At 55.2% G+C, this 15,965-nt stretch overlaps 6 protein-coding genes across 6 annotated transcripts; 3 read left to right on the plus strand and 3 right to left on the minus strand.

The window, feature by feature from the left end:
* Nucleotides 1-440: 440 nt before the first annotated feature.
* On the plus strand, nucleotides 441-4,350 carry MONBRDRAFT_31584 (uncharacterized protein; the record flags this gene model as incomplete). The annotated part of the gene is made up of 10 exons (XM_001743736.1): nucleotides 441-770; nucleotides 1,343-1,505; nucleotides 1,612-1,743; nucleotides 1,887-2,261; nucleotides 2,472-2,658; nucleotides 2,824-3,005; nucleotides 3,111-3,318; nucleotides 3,436-3,727; nucleotides 3,810-3,886; nucleotides 4,013-4,350. The coding sequence occupies 10 exons, from the start codon at nucleotides 441-443 to the stop codon at nucleotides 4,026-4,028; spliced, it is 1,962 nt and encodes a 653-aa protein (XP_001743788.1). The 3' UTR covers nucleotides 4,029-4,350.
* Nucleotides 4,351-4,437: 87 nt separating this feature from the next.
* On the minus strand, nucleotides 4,438-7,260 carry MONBRDRAFT_36263 (uncharacterized protein). The gene is made up of 3 exons (XM_001743982.1): nucleotides 6,839-7,260; nucleotides 5,269-6,756; nucleotides 4,438-5,138 (listed from the first exon to the last, which is right to left on the minus strand). Exons 1-3 carry the CDS (start codon nucleotides 7,224-7,226, stop codon nucleotides 4,585-4,587), a joined length of 2,430 nt encoding a protein of 809 aa, XP_001744034.1. The 5' UTR covers nucleotides 7,227-7,260; the 3' UTR covers nucleotides 4,438-4,584.
* A 937-nt stretch (nucleotides 7,261-8,197) lies between these two features.
* MONBRDRAFT_15312 (uncharacterized protein) lies at nucleotides 8,198-9,926 on the minus strand (the record flags this gene model as incomplete). Its single annotated transcript, XM_001743983.1, has 7 exons — nucleotides 8,198-8,464; nucleotides 8,674-8,849; nucleotides 8,959-9,021; nucleotides 9,235-9,322; nucleotides 9,402-9,479; nucleotides 9,617-9,757; nucleotides 9,897-9,926. Coding segments are annotated over 7 exons (843 nt in total), but the record flags the coding sequence as incomplete, so codon positions are not given.
* A 1,425-nt stretch (nucleotides 9,927-11,351) lies between these two features.
* MONBRDRAFT_6535 (uncharacterized protein) lies at nucleotides 11,352-11,955 on the plus strand (the record flags this gene model as incomplete). The annotated part of the gene is made up of 2 exons (XM_001743737.1): nucleotides 11,352-11,459; nucleotides 11,569-11,955. The coding sequence occupies 2 exons, from the start codon at nucleotides 11,352-11,354 to the stop codon at nucleotides 11,953-11,955; spliced, it is 495 nt and encodes a 164-aa protein (XP_001743789.1).
* A 327-nt stretch (nucleotides 11,956-12,282) lies between these two features.
* On the minus strand, nucleotides 12,283-15,122 carry MONBRDRAFT_6536 (uncharacterized protein; the record flags this gene model as incomplete). Its single annotated transcript, XM_001743984.1, has 9 exons — nucleotides 12,283-12,326; nucleotides 12,422-12,647; nucleotides 12,806-12,903; nucleotides 13,161-13,244; nucleotides 13,341-13,401; nucleotides 13,514-13,848; nucleotides 13,940-14,036; nucleotides 14,147-14,931; nucleotides 15,077-15,122. 9 exons carry the CDS (start codon nucleotides 15,120-15,122, stop codon nucleotides 12,283-12,285), a joined length of 1,776 nt encoding a protein of 591 aa, XP_001744036.1.
* A 198-nt stretch (nucleotides 15,123-15,320) lies between these two features.
* On the plus strand, nucleotides 15,321-15,784 carry MONBRDRAFT_23689 (uncharacterized protein; the record flags this gene model as incomplete). The annotated part of the gene is made up of 2 exons (XM_001743738.1): nucleotides 15,321-15,451; nucleotides 15,535-15,784. The coding sequence occupies 2 exons, from the start codon at nucleotides 15,321-15,323 to the stop codon at nucleotides 15,782-15,784; spliced, it is 381 nt and encodes a 126-aa protein (XP_001743790.1).
* Between the last annotated feature and the right edge of the window lie 181 nt (nucleotides 15,785-15,965).

Consider the following 15,965-nt stretch of genomic DNA (forward strand, 5'->3'; position numbering starts at 1 on the left):
GAGTGCGGACGCATGACAACCAGGGCTGTCTGACTCACCGAGAAGTGCGGCCAAGCGCTTGGTGTTTTGCTTCTTCTCTTCGCGAGCGGCTGATTTGGCCGCGAGATCCGAGCGGCCGGACTCGGCCATGCTATCCAATCAGAGCAGCCACCCCAAACACGTACATTTGGGTATATGGTGGTGTGTGAGCTGGTGGCACTGGTGCATTGAAGCCGATGCACCAAGGTTTAAACGGGGACAGTTGGCCCACTGCTCAAAAAGGGGGCGGCTGGACGTGCGCAGTGGACACGGTCGTACCTAGTGGTCAACGAGTATTGCTGACTAGAACCGGGCCAGAGCCCAGCTTGTGACAAAAAAAACCACAATGCCAGTCACCACCCGGTCAAGATGGTAACTGGGACCTTGACACGGCCCTCCAAGACCCAGAGCAGCCGTCCGAAATGAAACAGCAGCAGCAGCAGGAGGATGGGGGAGGAGGTCCACAAAGCACAAAAACAGGACCAGTGTCTCTGTCTCTCTCTCTCTCTGTGTGTCTCTGTGTGTCTCGCTGTGTCTGTCTCTCTGTCTCTCTCTGTCTCTCTCAAGTTCTGTCTGTTGTTGCGGTTGAATCGTCTGACATATCTGTTCTTTTTTTTTTTTTTCAAGTTTGGGGGGTCAAGATGTACCGTGGATACCCGTTTGACCCCATAAGAACAAGAGAGAGAAGAGAGAGAGAGAGAGCCAAGAATCATTGGATGACAAATGGTAGCATAATTCCGAACGGCTCTGAGGTTGGTGCGATCCACTGGAGACGACGACTGGCCGTGGCGGTGGCGGTGGCGGTGGTGGTGGGGTGAATGGCAGGGGTGATGGTGGTGGTGGAAGAGGGGATGGGGAGTAGGGCCTGTAAAACGGGATCAGATGGGTGTGTGTATGTATATGTGTAGCGGGAGGATAGGTGCATGTACGAACAGGGGGTTGCGCTGGTGATCTCGATCGCGCGAATCGAATTCGCCTCTGGACTGCAGAGGGGCGACGGCAGTTTAGATGAGGCACCAGATGTGGCAAAGGCTTGCTCACCACCGCTGTGGAAAACGTCAAAATCTGCTGCACACCTGGCTCTTGCTCAAGATGATGCCTTGCACTGCTTTGCCCACCCGGCTGATCCCCTGACAGATTGCATCGCTTCTGGCTATTTCTCGCCCCGGCCCCCGTCTCCATTGGCCGCGCGCGCTCAGCCAGCGAGCTTGCCAGCGATTGAAATACGTGGGCCAGCGTGCGTGCCTGCATCGCGCAAGACTACAGCTGGTCCCCCTGCTACCTTTGTCCTTGGCAATACGCGCTGGCTACCATATTTTGGTAGTGCGACTCTTTTCGCCAGTTTTTCGCCGCAGCGAAGACACCAACTCGCAAGATGGCCAAGGCACAAAATCAGGGCAAGAGCACGCTCTGGGCGTCCATTCTGGCCAATGTGGCCTCCAAAACTACAACTCGTCATCTCCCGTCCAAGAACGTCGTGGTGCTCGGTGCGCGATCCTTCCTGTTTGCCCAATGACTCGCTCCGCACCATTCGGCGGCCCTTCAAGATTCACCGAGTGATCTCTCACCTTTGCATGCCAATCGAATCGACAGGAGACGAGGGCACTGGCAAAAGTTCGTTCATTTCCCGACTTCAGGGCAACCAGAAATATGATCCGAAAGATCACCCCATGGGCACCGGGTTGGAGTACACATACCTCGACGTGCGGGACGAGGAAACTGAAGGTGCGGTCGAGCCCGATTCAGCAATGCACCGGCCCACAGCTTCGATACGGCGCTTGCGATTGCTAGACTCTATGCGCATGTGCTCACCTGCTTGATCATATCCGCCCCCCTCCTCCTTTTTTTTTTTTTTTTTTTTGGCTCAGACGTGGTTGGACGGCTCGGCGTTTACACACTGGACGGCAACATCGAACATGCCCCACTCTTGGATTTTGTCATTACGCCCGAGAGTATTAGCGATCTAGTCTTTGTCATCGTGGTGGATATGACCAAGCCGTGGGACATCATGCGTGGCCTCAAGCGCTGGCTTGGCGTCATTGAAGAATACACGGCCTCCTTGTATCGCTCATCCACCACATCCGCCCCGGCGGGCACCGATGATTCTGCCGTGCCCGTGGACGGCGAAGGCGCAGTCACTGGTGGTGACGCAGACGCCACTGATGCAGCCACAACTTCAGCACGTCAAGAACTGGATGCACGCGAAGCCGTCGCCAAGCAACTGACAGAGATGCGCGAGAAACGTGAGTTTTTTTCCCCCTCATGGCCCCTTTGCTCAGTCGTGTCGTGTCGCTCCAATGAGCTTTCTCCCCTTTCGGCCTTGTACACTGCTTTGACCAATACAGCGGCAGAGTTTGATGCAGCTGTTCACTTTGATTGACCTTTTTCTTCTTATTTGTGCTGACGCTGTGCGGCAATCTTGCTTTCGATGTGATGCGACCACCACGGTGTAGTGGCACGATATGTGCAAGACCCGACCCTCGCGGAGAACACCTTGCTGGAGCTCGAAGACGGCGTTTTGACTACAAATCTGGGTGTGCCCATCGTCTTCGTGGTCAATAAATCGGATGCCATGGCAGCACTTCGCAAGGATCGTGACTACCAAGGCCAGCACTTTGATTTCATTCAGCTACACGTTCGGTGCGTCCATCAGCCTGCCCATCGGCCCCGTGTCCGCTTGCTGCAATGGACCAGAAGAACGTCCCGGCTTGCATTGCCCCACCACGTGCCATGATTTGCCTGGTCCTCGTGCTCGTTGAGTTCACAAGACTTTGTTTCTTCCATGTTGTGTGTGCAACGATACAGGCGCTTGGCCTTGGCGTATGGTGCGGCAACTGTGTATAGTTGCAAAGACGCCAGCAACAACACTGCCGTGCATCGGTACCTGGTGCATCGGGCCTATGTGGGTGATGACTTGACGCGGCATCGTTTCCCCTTTCGTGCGGAGGACGCCAGCAACGATCCTGAAACGTTCTTCATGCCGTCAGGTACGTCGTTCAGTCATATCTGGACCGGCCAGAAGCTGCGTTTTAAATGATGTACCGTACTTCTCGAGTCTTACGATGAATTTTGGGCTCGCACCGCTTTGGCAGGAGTGGACTCTGCTGCCAAGATCCAGGTATTGGAAGACGGTCTTAAAACCATTAGTGCAAACGATGAGTATGAAGAGCAAATATTCCCACCGCCCACGTCAGAAGAGAAGGAGGTCTTGATCGAGGTCAAGGATGAGCAGGAATTTCTCAAGGAGCAACAGGCGGTCCTGGGAAAAACTCAACTTTCGGCTGGCGTCGGTCGGCGACAGTACGTGACGCTCACTGACACCTTGACTGTTACAGTGATGCCAACGAAACGAGCCCACTATTGTGAAGCCCTCATGGTTTTTCTGCTTGTTCTCGTCTATTTGTGGCTCCGTCGTAGAAACCTGTCTCTGGATCCGCGCCGCAACAAGGACACCAAGGTGACCATGTCCACGCTCAAGACTGGCAGCTTGGGTGCTGCGCCCGCCCCCAGCGGAGGAGGGGCTTCGGCGGTAACGTCAGCTCCAACCACCAGCGCTGGTCCTGTGGCTGCAACCCCGGCAGCCGCAACTGCAGCTCCCAAGCTGTCTGCACCCAAGCCTTCAGCAGGCCTCTCTGCAGGCGACAAGCCGGCCAGCGCTGCCACGCCAGCGCTGAGCGGCATGCCTGGTGGGGTTGGAGCAGATGGCAAGGTACGCTGGGTCTGCAGCCACGCGCTTTCGTGTCCGGCCCTGTGGTCCTGGCAACCTTGGTCTGATTGAACCGCTGTTCTAGGCGAACAACGATATGTTGGCATCCTTCTTCAGCAACCTGCTGAGCAAGAGCAACAGCACAGCAGCAGGCGGTGCCGGGTACGTCAGCTATCACTGTGGTTGCCCTTCAGCCCTCGTCTCTGTGCGCATGCCTTGTTGGCTGCTCGCGCCCCTTATCTCTTCCTTCTCCTGAATCACACTGTGCATGCCTGTTCTCTTTGATAGAGCGGCCAAGAAGTAGAGATCAACGCCTTGATTGGAAATCGCTCTGCGGCGCGACACCCATGCCCTGCCGCCCTTGAGTGGTCGTTCTCTCTCGTACCTTCTTGTGTTGCGGGCGTGTTGTAGATTTCAGTGCATCGGCGTGCCGTCTCAGTTTTTGCTTCCATTGTCCTTTTTGAAGCGGGCAGGCGGGAGGCTGATCATTTAGCTGTGTCATGTGATAAGCAGCGGTGCTGTGTGACGTTTGGGTCGAGAGTCGAGTGAACAAGCAGAGTTGTTCGCCCCGCGAAGACCACGTGGCTTTTGTTCTTGTGTGCGTCAAAATTGACAATGTAAACCTCACCCCTAACCCTCATCCCTAGTCGAGTTATTATGACATTGTGAATGTGTGCCATGTCGCGGTTAGCACCATGGGGAATCAGGCTGTGCAAAGTGGCAAAATCAATTGGAGGAGAGCGCACTCGCCGCTTGAGTGAGCAGCGAAGACCAAACGTGAGCACAGGAAATAAGGCCCACAGGATGCTCATGCGTGTCATGCGTCGAGTGCTGGATGCGACAGTGATGTGCTAAGGTGATCACTTGGACTTATTCTTCTTGCCCTTGCCCTTGCCCTTGCCCGTGGCATGACCATTCATGGGCTTGGGCTTTGATTCCGCGTCGAGGCTGTTCTCTTCCTCCTCCTCCTCAACAATAGAAGCCACGGAGCTGGCGGCCGAGTCCGTAAACACTTCACGATCCTTTGCCGACAACTTGCGGGTGATGTGAATACCGTGCCAAGGGTTGAGGATCGGGAGCAGAGGCACCGAGCCTCGGAAGCGCTCTGCGCAGGTCAGTTCCGTTGAGTCGTTGAGTGTATCAAGCACATCGTTGGAGAGCAGATGCACTCCGTCCTGGCGAAACCACAGCTTGCATCCCAGATCATAGACATGACTGATCCACTTGCTGACGGGCTTGTCCTTGTAGGTGTCGGAATCATTACGGTAGAAAAAGTCAGCAATGCCCAGCGAACCGCCTGGCGCCAGCAGGCGAGTGGCTTGCTGGAGCGCGCTTCGCTTGTCCGGAATCATGGAAAGTGAATAACTGAACGTGACGAGGTCGACACTACCTGGTGCTGGCAGCGCACTCTTGCCTGCGCGTCAACACGAATCAAAGAAAAATGAATCAATCGATTAATGAGAACAATGTGAGGGTTAGCCAGCCCCCTCCTTGCTTCCCCCCCACCCCAAAGCAGAAGGAGAGGCAGGACTGTGCGGACGTACCCTTGTCAGAGAGATCAGTAAAGTCAGCGAGGACCAGCTCAACCACGTCGCTGAGGCCAGCGGCCTCGACACGCCGGCGCGCGACGTCCAGAAGGGAAGCGGAGATGTCAAGAATGTAAATCTTCTTAAAACGGCGCTTGAGAGTGTCGACGGGGAAAAACTCGAGATTGCGCGCCGTGCCGGCACCCACATCTACCCAGGTGAGCTCGCCCGGGGGCAGAGGCAGGCAGGTGGCAAGGTGGACGCGAGCGTGGAGGAAGTTCTCCCGGAAGGCGTCATAAGCATCAGCCTGTGAGGCGTAAAATGCCTCAATCTTCTTGGCATGGGCATTGTTGGTCAGATCCTCCTTGGAGACACCCGTCAGCCGAGCAGCAGCATTGCTGGCCATGCTGAGGACTGGACTGAGGACGGGAAAGGTGACAATCTTGGCACCCGTAACAACCTTGTCCACCAGGGACATGGGCTGCTGCTCTTGCCAGAACAAGCCGGGGCTGGTGAGCTCGGGGTGGTTGCCACAGGTGTTCTTGCCAGCGACCCAGACACCCCAGTACATGCCGGTGCGGTCGCCCGAACCGTTGTCCACCTTCTCGGCACTGAGATGCTTGAGAGCGGCGCGATGAGGCTCGTCGCTAAAGGAGCGCCAGAGGACGCGGCCGGTGTCGTTGTTGAGGAGCGGCCAGAGAAGAGAGAGCTCCTCGTTGACCATCATGTCATCCATCCAATCGAGGTGGTCAAGCATGATGGCAGCCGTGTAGCTGGGAGGCTTGGCCACCTGAGCGTCCAGGCGAAGGCGGTCGGCGAGAGTTCCATGGTAGAGAATGAGCTTGCCACCAGCCATGGCGCGCTTCAGGGTACTAAAGTGCTCGGCCTTGAGGTAGCGGGGGCAGCAGCGCTCCGAGTACTCGCCCACGATATAGCCGTAGAAAAAGTAGTTGTCCTCAACCAGATCAGTGTTGAGAAAGACACGCTCCATGATGGTGTGAACGTTGCCCTCGCGGGACATGCCCAGGTTGAGTTGAGCCTCGGGCACACCGGCGAGGGGTGCAAAGATGGGCATGAGGACTGAGTCGGCGATCCAGGCGAGCCACTCGAGGCGGGCTTCGTGGTTCTTGACGCGGCGGCGGAAGTCATCCTGCGAGACACCCTCCACAAGAGCGGCCCGGATCCAGGAGAAGCCAGTCACCGGGAAGAGGACACGAAAAAGGAAGAAGGCAAGCCAGCCCGAGGAGCCGCTGTACATGAAGCCAGAGAAGCTAGGCAGCTTGCTGTCCCAAAACTTGATGGCGTTGGCGTCCATGTGCTTTTTGAGCAGGTGATACTTGTTGCGCAGGAGATCCATGTCTTGCTTGGCGAAGATGCGAAAGAATTCATCGTGGTTGAGCTCGAGGATGGCCGCACGCTTAAGGGAGCAGAGCGCCAACTGGCAAGCATTGAGGTCCACAGCAGTCACCTTGGCGCCGTCAATGATGAAATCAAGAACATTATCACCTGTCACAAATCAATCAAGGGTCATCGAGGGTGGTGCTGGCCGCAAAGGGGTGCGCGAGGTACAAGCAGCGGGCGGACTCACCAGCAGAGGCGATGGTGAGAACGTGGTCACCCTCATGAAGCTTGAGGGCGGTGCGATCGACACGGGGGTCTTCCCAGGAGACGTTGTAGAGGTAGTTGACGCCGACCAGCTTCATGAGGAGCCAGTCGTGGCACTTGGAGAAGCAAAAGAGGAAGACCGAGGCCAGGGTCCAGATGCAAGTGTTGATGCCGATCATGGTGACATCAAAGGCCAGGAGGAGGCTGAACTTGACCCAGGAGAGGGTGTTGATGTTTTGCTTCTCTTCCTCCGACCCAGTGCGAGAGCGGTGTTGGCGCAGGTGAGCACGCGAGCGTTCGAGGCCGCGCGAGGTCCGACGGGCGCGAGGCCCGTTGCCCAGCTTGGTCATGTCCATGTCGCTGTTCGCCATGGTAGGGGAATCAAGCGACGGTGGTGGTGGTGGTGTGAGGGTAAAAGAGTCTAAGAGGCAGCGTGTACATGACGTGGGGCTTGTGGTGAGCGGGAGGCGGACAAGTTATGGTGGCCAGCGCTGTCGAGCGAGCCTTGCAGGCTTGATTGAGCCAGTGTGCGTGTGCGCCCGAGTGGCCAGGGCTGACATGGCGGTGGTGCTCACCTGCTGTAGCACGAGGACGGCGGCACCGGCGGCACCGGCGCGATCGAGAACTGGACGGCGCCTTCGTTGTGGCGAGCCTGTTGAGCACCAAACGGCAGTACAATCAACAAGCAGGACACCCAAGGCAGCGTCGCGTCAAATGACCACTGCAGGTGGTCGTGTCAGTGCAGAAGCGCGCGCGTGTGTGAGAGCGAGACCTGTGGACGTGGACACACACACACACACACACACTCTCTTTGTCTCTCTTTGTCTCTCTTTGGCTGCACACAAGCAGCAGGCAGCAGCAGGCAGCCGCAATGCATTCACTGAGCAGATAGCATTCACCTGACACTTCCCACACACACACACACACACACACACACACATATTGTCAACGTAAACGCCTTTTTCCCGCCAAAAAACGCCCAAGCCTTTGGTAAGGAGTCTTTTGAAAGAAAGTCACCACGTTGACACCTGTGAGGAATCTACTGTTTTAAAGTGTATCAATAATCACAGTTACTCTGCCTTATCTTTGCGCAATGCTGTCGAGACGACCAGAGAGAGAGGCAAGAGGTGTGGATGTTTGTAACGGATTTGTCAAAAGTCTCGCACGAAGTGTGTCGAGAGCAGGGTGACAGTTGGTAGCGAGAGTGATCGGAGGCCTGAAAGCAGGAGGTGGTGTTTTTTTTTGTCAAGCAAGAAAAAAGGGTATGCGGGCATAAATTAAAGCCGCGGCTACCCTCCGTTCTGAAGGAATCGTCACCATACACCCAGTCCTTATCAACTGCTTAAGAAAAGAAGAGCTCAATCTTGGAGCTGTTGTTGTTGTTGTTGTTGTTGTCACTGCTGCCGTGCTTCTTCTTCTGATCAGAGATGCGACCCTTGACAATCAGTACAAAAATCATGGCCAACACAATCAGTCCTAGCAAAATGATGCAGTACTTCTTGCTGGCAGATTTTTGATACTGATTGGCCTGCTCCAACTCGATACGCCCTTGCTCAACGTGCCGCTCGGTCCGCTCCAGGTTGTAGTCAATTCGATCAAGGATCGTGCCCTACATATAGATCAGCAAGATCAGCAGATGAGACGATCAAGCACCCTGCTTTGGGATCGACTCTCATATGGTCATAATAAGTATCTATCAGATACATATTATATATATATATATATATATATATATATATATATATATATATATATATATATATATATATATATATAAAAGAGGGCGAGGAACCGAAGCGCCAAGCAGTGACAGCCGACCTGGTCCACAACAAGGACGGCCAAATCCTTGAAGATGCTGGCCAGCTCGTTGATGCTGCGCACAATATTGGTAATCTCGTTCTCACGAGCTGCAATCAAGGCCGTGTTGTCTCGTAGCTGTGCCTGCTGGCCCGTCGTAAATCCTGTATCAAAGTTGATGTCGTCCAGCTCCTCCGCTACAGCACGTCATCAGATATTAACACTCCCCAAAATCCAAGTGTGCAAGGAAATACCATGGGTGCCACACCACGCAGGCAGGATCTCAGGGGTTAGCCGTACCTGTACCAGCCGCGTCCAACTCAGCTGCAAACCCGTAGGACTTCTCTTTCTCCTCTCGCCCCTTCATACCTGTAAAAGCCCGCATGTACCAAAAGCAAAAACACAAACCCAAACAAATCATCACAACCAAGAGAAAATGGCGCAATATGAGTGCAGCGTGCCAGGAAAGGAGGTGCCTGGGTGACAGTTGAGAGACGCGGGATATAAACCCTCCCAATCCTTTTCTGTGTCTGGTTGAGAGTTTGATGTGGCTGCTGGTTCAGGTCAGTCTGATGGACGTACGTTTGAGGTATGTGCCTTGAGACTTGCGGAACGTTTGAGATAGGGCTTGTAGCTCGCTGGCCAAACCTCGAGCGATATTCTCCGTCACCTACAATTCACGCCTCAAATTGAGGACGAACCGGTTTTGCAGCAGCGTCTGCTCTGATCAAGACTGTGCGTGAACAGACCCGCTTCTCCTGTTCCGAGCCCGAAGCCTTGCCCTTGCGTTGGATGGACGTCAACAGCTTCTGACCGCGATGAAACGTCTACAAGTATTCCATCAACGGATGTGTGTCATCAGGTGTGGGCTGAGAGGAGCCATGGCCAAACGCATAGGAGGCCATAGCATAGGGCTCGCACAGCCCGAAAAACATGTGGACACGAGCAGCCCAAGCAAACGCACAGCCGTGATCTCCGAGGTCTTAATCTCAATGGCCCGCTCTTCCTGCACTTGTGTATCCATGTTGGGGGTGTTGACATGCTTCTCATGCATCACGTGTAGGTCACGCAGGGTGTTCTCGATGGAGCGAATCAGCTCTTTAGCCTACGTCCATCCCAATTTGGTCACATGCCCGCCATGGGCGATGAGCTGTGCGGATTGGCCACTGAAAGCAAGGCGGTCGCGGTCCTTGAACCATCACACGCGCTAACAGAACCAAGCAAAGCTTGAGAATCGAATTTACCTCATCGACGTCGTCCACCCACTCCGGGGGTAGGGCCAGACGATAGTCGTTTGTGCCCTCGTCCTCCTCGCCGTGCAGTAGCTGTGCTTCATCGTGCTCCTATGTGTTGGTGAACCCGTCGCGTGAGTCGACCAGGTGTTAATCGAGGCGCTGCTGGCGCAGGTCTGTGCTTGGTGCATGGAGGCACATGCATTGCACAGAGGGGGGAGGGAGGTGCGTGTGCTCGCTCAAGCGTGCGCGCGTGTATTGATGCGGGCGGCCGTAGCTCGAGCCCGGGCAAACTTGGCCAAGGCGCTTAACCGCTCACCTGTTCCCAAGTGCTATGTGGCTGCTTGGAGCGTGCTGCCCTACGACGTAAAAAGTCGCGCGTGCGATCCCGCGTCGCCATGTTACCGCCTCACAGACGCCGAAAAATCTGCCCAAATCTTGTGCACCCGCCAATCATCAGCGCAAGAGCTGAAAGAGAGTGCTGCAAATGACAGTGTGCAGCACTGGAGAGAGAGATGGAGAAAGTTTGAGAGAGATGGAGAGAGGGGAGAGAGAGAGAGAGATTTTGAGAGAGAGTTGAGGGTTTGAGAGAGTTTGAGGTTTGAGAGAGAGTTTGAGAGGAGAGAGTTTGAGAGAGAGAGAGAGTTTGAGAGAGCAAACACCAAAACAAGAGCGCAACCAGATGGCGAACTCAGTGACAATGGTCAAGTTATTTCTTGCTTTTCTGCGGACCAGCAAGCTGATCATGAGGGCTCCTCAAGTACGGCTCGGGTTGCGCTGGATGGGCCATGGCTGTGGGGAAGGAGCCATGGCCGGGGTTGGGCGGGTGCTGAGCGGCACTCGAGGGAGGCAGCGAGGCGTGGCCAGCTTGTCGTGCGTCTCAAGTCTTCGGTCGGCGCCCTGGCTGCACCCACCACGTCAACCATGCCAACCATGCCAACCATGCCAACCATGCCAAACAAGAAGCCAACGGCGCTCGCTGAGCACAGAACCTTTTGTCGAGGCTCAAAATACCAACTCGCTCATCAAGGGCGTATCATTTTCTGGGTGCGGCTGGCTGGTGGGCTTTCATTGGGGTAAGATCTGCTTCTCAGTGAGCACTCGCCGCATGGTGTCGCACGGTGATTTGGTCCCTCTCATGCTGGTCATACATGTCCCGGCATGCAGGCGTGGCCACAGCGTTGCGTAATCACGCGCTCCTGCATCCAAACATTGTCTACGCTGGCGCATCGGGTGGCGCCCTTGCTGCTGCCGGTATCGCCTGTCAGGTCGACCCGGCTGTGGCCGTGGACATGTATATCATGGAGGCCCAAATTATGCGTGAACAAGGTCCGGACCGTGCACCCGCCTACCGGCTCTGTTCCCTTGAGCTCGAGCTCGTGCCAGTGTTGGGTGTGATGGTCACCTTTCAGCTCTTACCAGACTGGTGCGCATAAAGGAGGCTGGTATCGGGGTGCCACTGCAGCCATGCTGCGCAAACTTCTCCACGCACTCTTGCCTGCCGACGCACACGAGATCTGTCGCGAGTGTCTCTATGTGGCGGTTCAGCCCATCTCCTTCACCAAGCCCCCCACGGTACGTGTTCAAATGCACTTCCTGGCTATGCGTATGACTTTTTTTCACGGGGTCACCCGTTCTACCATCACCTCATTTCACCCGTGCCTGGTGGAACGCCATGAATCAGCTTGTTTCGGAATTCTTCAGCAAAGACGATCTCATTGAGGCCTTGATTGCCTCGTGTTACATTCCGGGCTACCTGGACCACGGCTTTACATCCATGTTCCGAGGACAACCACACGTGGATGGTGGCTTCAAAGACCTTGTACCGCGACTCGCCAACGTTCTCAAACCCGGTGAACGCGGCGTGCATGTGCTGCCCTTTCCAGACTGGGTTGCACGCGCTCTGGATATCCCCATCGAGATTGGGCCCTCCCTCGTTCCGGAGAACGTGTTTAGGGACGTGGAGCTTTTTCGCATGATCTTTGTGCCGCCCACTGAAGCCGATGCCTGGCGCCTGTTTGCTATTGGCCAGCAGGCCGGCATCAACTATCTGGAAGCCAAACTCGCATAGTCCCCGCGCTCCTTCACAACACTGGTGATTCTGACACACAGGCACCCTGCACGCGTGCCAAAGAAAGAAGACAAACATTGGGGGTTTATTCCATCAAGAGTGCGACCTTACTCTTAATTCACAGACCAAGGCCCACGTCATGGCACTTGGAAGTGAAACAACAATAAGCCGACTGAAACCCAAGATGGGTGTCAAGCAAATGGTTTTAACTGATGATCAAATTGAAACAGAATAGAGAATCAAACAAATTAAAGCAATGCATGACCGCGGAAGCAGGCCAACAAATGACGCTTCAGGAAGAGGTGCCATGCACACAAACAGCCCCGCTCAGCGTCGGCGCACGGACAGCTGGCGCAGGTCCTCAAACGTGTCTACAAGCACATCACGAAGCAGAGAAGGTGGACCATGAGTGACTCTGGGTTCAATCAAGAGCATTGTGTCGCAAAGACAACATAGCAATACGTACAGGTATTCTCATTGGAGGCATGCAGGCTCTCGCGCAGCAACGTGACCGTGACCATGCCGTCGGTATAGGGAGAAAGGCTATCCTCGCCAGCGTAGGCCACCAAGCCTTGGTTGCGTGCCGTCAGAAGAACCGCACCCACCTCTTGGGCTTCCAGCTCGTCGGCCGTCTTTTCAAACAAGACGCCAAACGTAATGTCAAACAGGCCTTGTTTGTTTCGCAAACCATGCTGAATGATGACACCAATGACTTTTCTGATCTGCATCCAGTTCGAGCGGGGTAAGCACTTTGTTGTGAGGACAGACAAATATCGTGCACGTGCGTGGAGTAAAACGGGAGGGGAAGGCGTTTACTACACTGGGTCAGCAACATGAGTGTCAATCCGACCTCGCCATCAATCCATTGTGCTGCTTTGAGCGCCGCGTCGCGACTGAGGGCACCACGACGCACAGAGTCGCCTAGCCGACGCATGCTGGCGGCCATATCTATCAGGAAGAGTTGAGAAAAACACATCATTCAAAAAGCCGGTGTTAGTCAAGGTGCGGAATCGGTGCCGACCCAAGTGAAACACTGGGTTTCACTGACCCGACCAAGCCACAATCTCATACCCTGTCGTTTGGAGCGTCGCGTGGACATTCGCGCAACTTGTGACATGGACACTGCCGTAGGGGTGCCAGGGTTGAAATGAGGGACAAACTGGATGCTTTGAGCCTGTTCAACGACAAACAGCGACGGTTCGTACCTGCATCCTCATTGACACGGCTCAGGTCAGCCGTGAGCAAATGAATCTCGGTGCTGGCCATGCGAATGGGGTCCAAGTGGGCCCCTAGACATGAGGCACCACACAAGCGGCGAGGACGATGAGTGCTAATCATCATCTCAACAGCTACCAAGTAAATCTGCGACGCGGCAGCCTACTAACCCGAGTATGCCACGATGGCGTAGTCGCGGGCAACCTCTAGCACAGCATTGACGTCGGTGGCCTATGTTGGTATTGAAGACCGGGTCGGACGCCAGTGTCACGCGTGACCAAAAAAGTTCAGTCGGATGCGACGGGGTGGTGGGCCAGCTGCGGATTCAGGCAATGGCGCGTACCTGAACGGTGTCGCACAGCTTTTCGTAGAGCACGCCAAAGGTGACAGCGGATGTGTTGTATTCCGTCGCAACGCCATGGGCCATGATTGCGTGAACGACATGTTGAATCTGATCACGCACCCAAGCAGCACTCGCAGCTGCTGAGCGCTGGCTGAGGCGTCCTTGTCGCACGGAATGGCGCAAACTACGTTGTCGTGCCGAGGCCCGAGGCATGACAGACAGACGGTTGGCGAGGGCAGCGTGCTGACGTCCAAGGTTTGGTACTCCGGACACGGGTCGCGGTGCAGCATGGGTGGTCATGGGCACGTCTGAGCTGCTGGTGCCGTTGGATGTTTCTATGCATCGTGATAGTCCACGCCCAGCTGTGAGATGCTGTACGGTCAGCAGCATGAGCGGAGGGTTGTGCACAGATCCAGGTTCACCTACGTGTTTGCAATAAGGTGGCCATGGCCACATCAAGGTCTGCCAGTGAGCCGCCAGAGACCGGGCCCGGGGCTGGGGCCTGAGCGCTTATGTCATGTTCCTGAAGGGACATTGTTGAGTGAGGTCACCAAGAGCAAGTGCGAGGCGTGAGTGTGCTACAGTAGCTTTTGAGGTTGGAAACATTTCACGGCAGGGTTTGAGGTTGCGCACCGGCGTGGCGGATGCTGGTGTGGTGCTGGCCGTGGTCGTGACGGAGGATGGTTTGGCTTTGAGGGATACGTGATGACGACGCTGCATGGCGGGACGCGCATCTTCAAGTTCGGCCTGGTTGCGGGGAGTAATGGGGTCAGAGCCGTCTGGTGCTTGCGGTCGTGCCTTGTTGGTGACACCCCCTGATGCTTGGCTCAGAGTGGCACGACGACGCAGGGTTTGCCGGACGGCGCGAGTAAAGCTTTCCGTCTTCTCCTTGCCTTTTTCTTGAGTTTGATCATCCTCCTCATCCTCCTCTACCACGAGGTTGACGGCTGGACGAGTGCTTGAGCTGGCAGTCGGCAAGGCAGGCTCGTCATCCAGCACGGCCAGTACTTGGGCAATGGCATCTGTCACATCGTTGTTGGTCTCTGGTGCATTGGGAGTGGCGGGTTCTTTTGCCTGTGATCCAGGCACGGCGGGCAGTACGCGCTTTGCCTGGCGGCGCATGCTGCTGCGGAGCGAATTTTGGAAGCGGCTGGCTCGGCTGGAAGGCTCTTTTCGTCGGCGCACGGATTGCTGCAGGCGCGCTGGCATGGCCGTGGTTTGAACGGGTTCTGAATGAGCTTCAGATTTGTTCTCGGCAGTTGCCTTGGGCAGATCTTTTCCCGCGGATGTCGACGGCTGCTCGATGGGGATGACGACCTCTGGTGCTGGTGGCTCGATGTCACCAAGATCATCGAGAAGGGAAGACCACCAAGCATCGGCACCGTCGCTGCCCGCTGCTGCAGGCTGAGGTTCGAGTTCTATGAATGGTAGTGCCGTGGTTCAGGTTGATGGCATCAAGCGCGACGAACAGAGGACATGTCAACAGGCATGAGGGCTGAGCGTTGCTCGAGGTACGATGATGCTCGTGCCATATTGATTCTTGGCTAGCGACTGTTTACGTACCATTCAGAATGGCCAAGACGTCGGCCACGGCCTCGACGGCATCCATGGCGATCTATGCACAGACGCCTTTCCCGCCCAGCGTCAACCCTCCTCTTTACCTCGACAACTTTTGAAGCTTGTGTGAGAGTGAGGTGGCGCAGAGCAAGAGGAAGGGAAGAGAGAGAGAGGGAGAGAGGGAGAGAGAGAGAGAGAGGGAGAGAGAAGAGAGAGAAATTCAGTGGCGCAACGCTCAATCAGCGCCAAAATGAGTTGGTGTGAGAGAGGAGGGAGATTCGAGGTGCCTATGCTAGAGACACTGTACACTTGCAAAAGGGGCACAGGCCAAAACCAAAGCCAAATCAGAGCAAGTGCGTGCACCCACCCCACACGCCAGAGGTTTGTACAGAAACAGCTCCAGCAGCTTCAGCCGATCGAATCCACTACAGTCACTGCTTTCGCCTACATTATTCTATTTATAGGATACGAAATGTCAGCTTTTTGTTGCTGGCGGTTCGTTTTTTCCCAAACTGGTTGGCAAGTGCAAATTCTCTCTCTCTCACTCTGTCTCTCTCTCTGTCTCTCTGTCTCCCTCAAACTCTCTCTCTCGCTCTTTATTTCTCTTTCTCAAACCGACCAAACCAATTCATCTCTCTCTCTCTCTCTCTCTCTCTCTCTCTCTCTCTCTCTCTCTCAAACTCTCTCAAACTCTCTCAAACTCTCTCTCTTTGATTTTTAAATTTTTTTTTTCGGGTGCGGATGGGAGGTGGCGGCTGTGAGGACGGCGTGCGTGGAGTGTCTGTTTTGAAGGTGGGTGAGGCGGGTGAGGCGCTTGGATGGACTGTGAGAGGGTGCTTTGGTGCTCTATAAGTGGAGAATGATAAAAGGCATGTTGTTTGAACGATGGCGGGGA

The sequence above is a fragment of the Monosiga brevicollis genome, genomic scaffold (genome assembly GCF_000002865.3).
Source record: "Monosiga brevicollis MX1 MONBRscaffold_4 genomic scaffold, whole genome shotgun sequence".
In the NCBI taxonomy this organism is placed as follows: domain Eukaryota; class Choanoflagellata; order Craspedida; family Salpingoecidae; genus Monosiga; species Monosiga brevicollis.

Coding starts and splice junctions, on each gene's coding strand:
- MONBRDRAFT_36263 (XM_001743982.1), bottom strand. CDS start 7,226: ATGGCGAACAGCGACATGGACATGACCAAGCTGGGCAACGGGCCTCGC. Junction 6,757..6,838: donor TCTCACCATCGCCTCTGCTG/GTGAGTCCGCCC, acceptor GATTTGTGACAG/GTGATAATGTTCTTGATTTC. Junction 5,139..5,268: donor TACTGATCTCTCTGACAAGG/GTACGTCCGCAC, acceptor GTTGACGCGCAG/GCAAGAGTGCGCTGCCAGCA.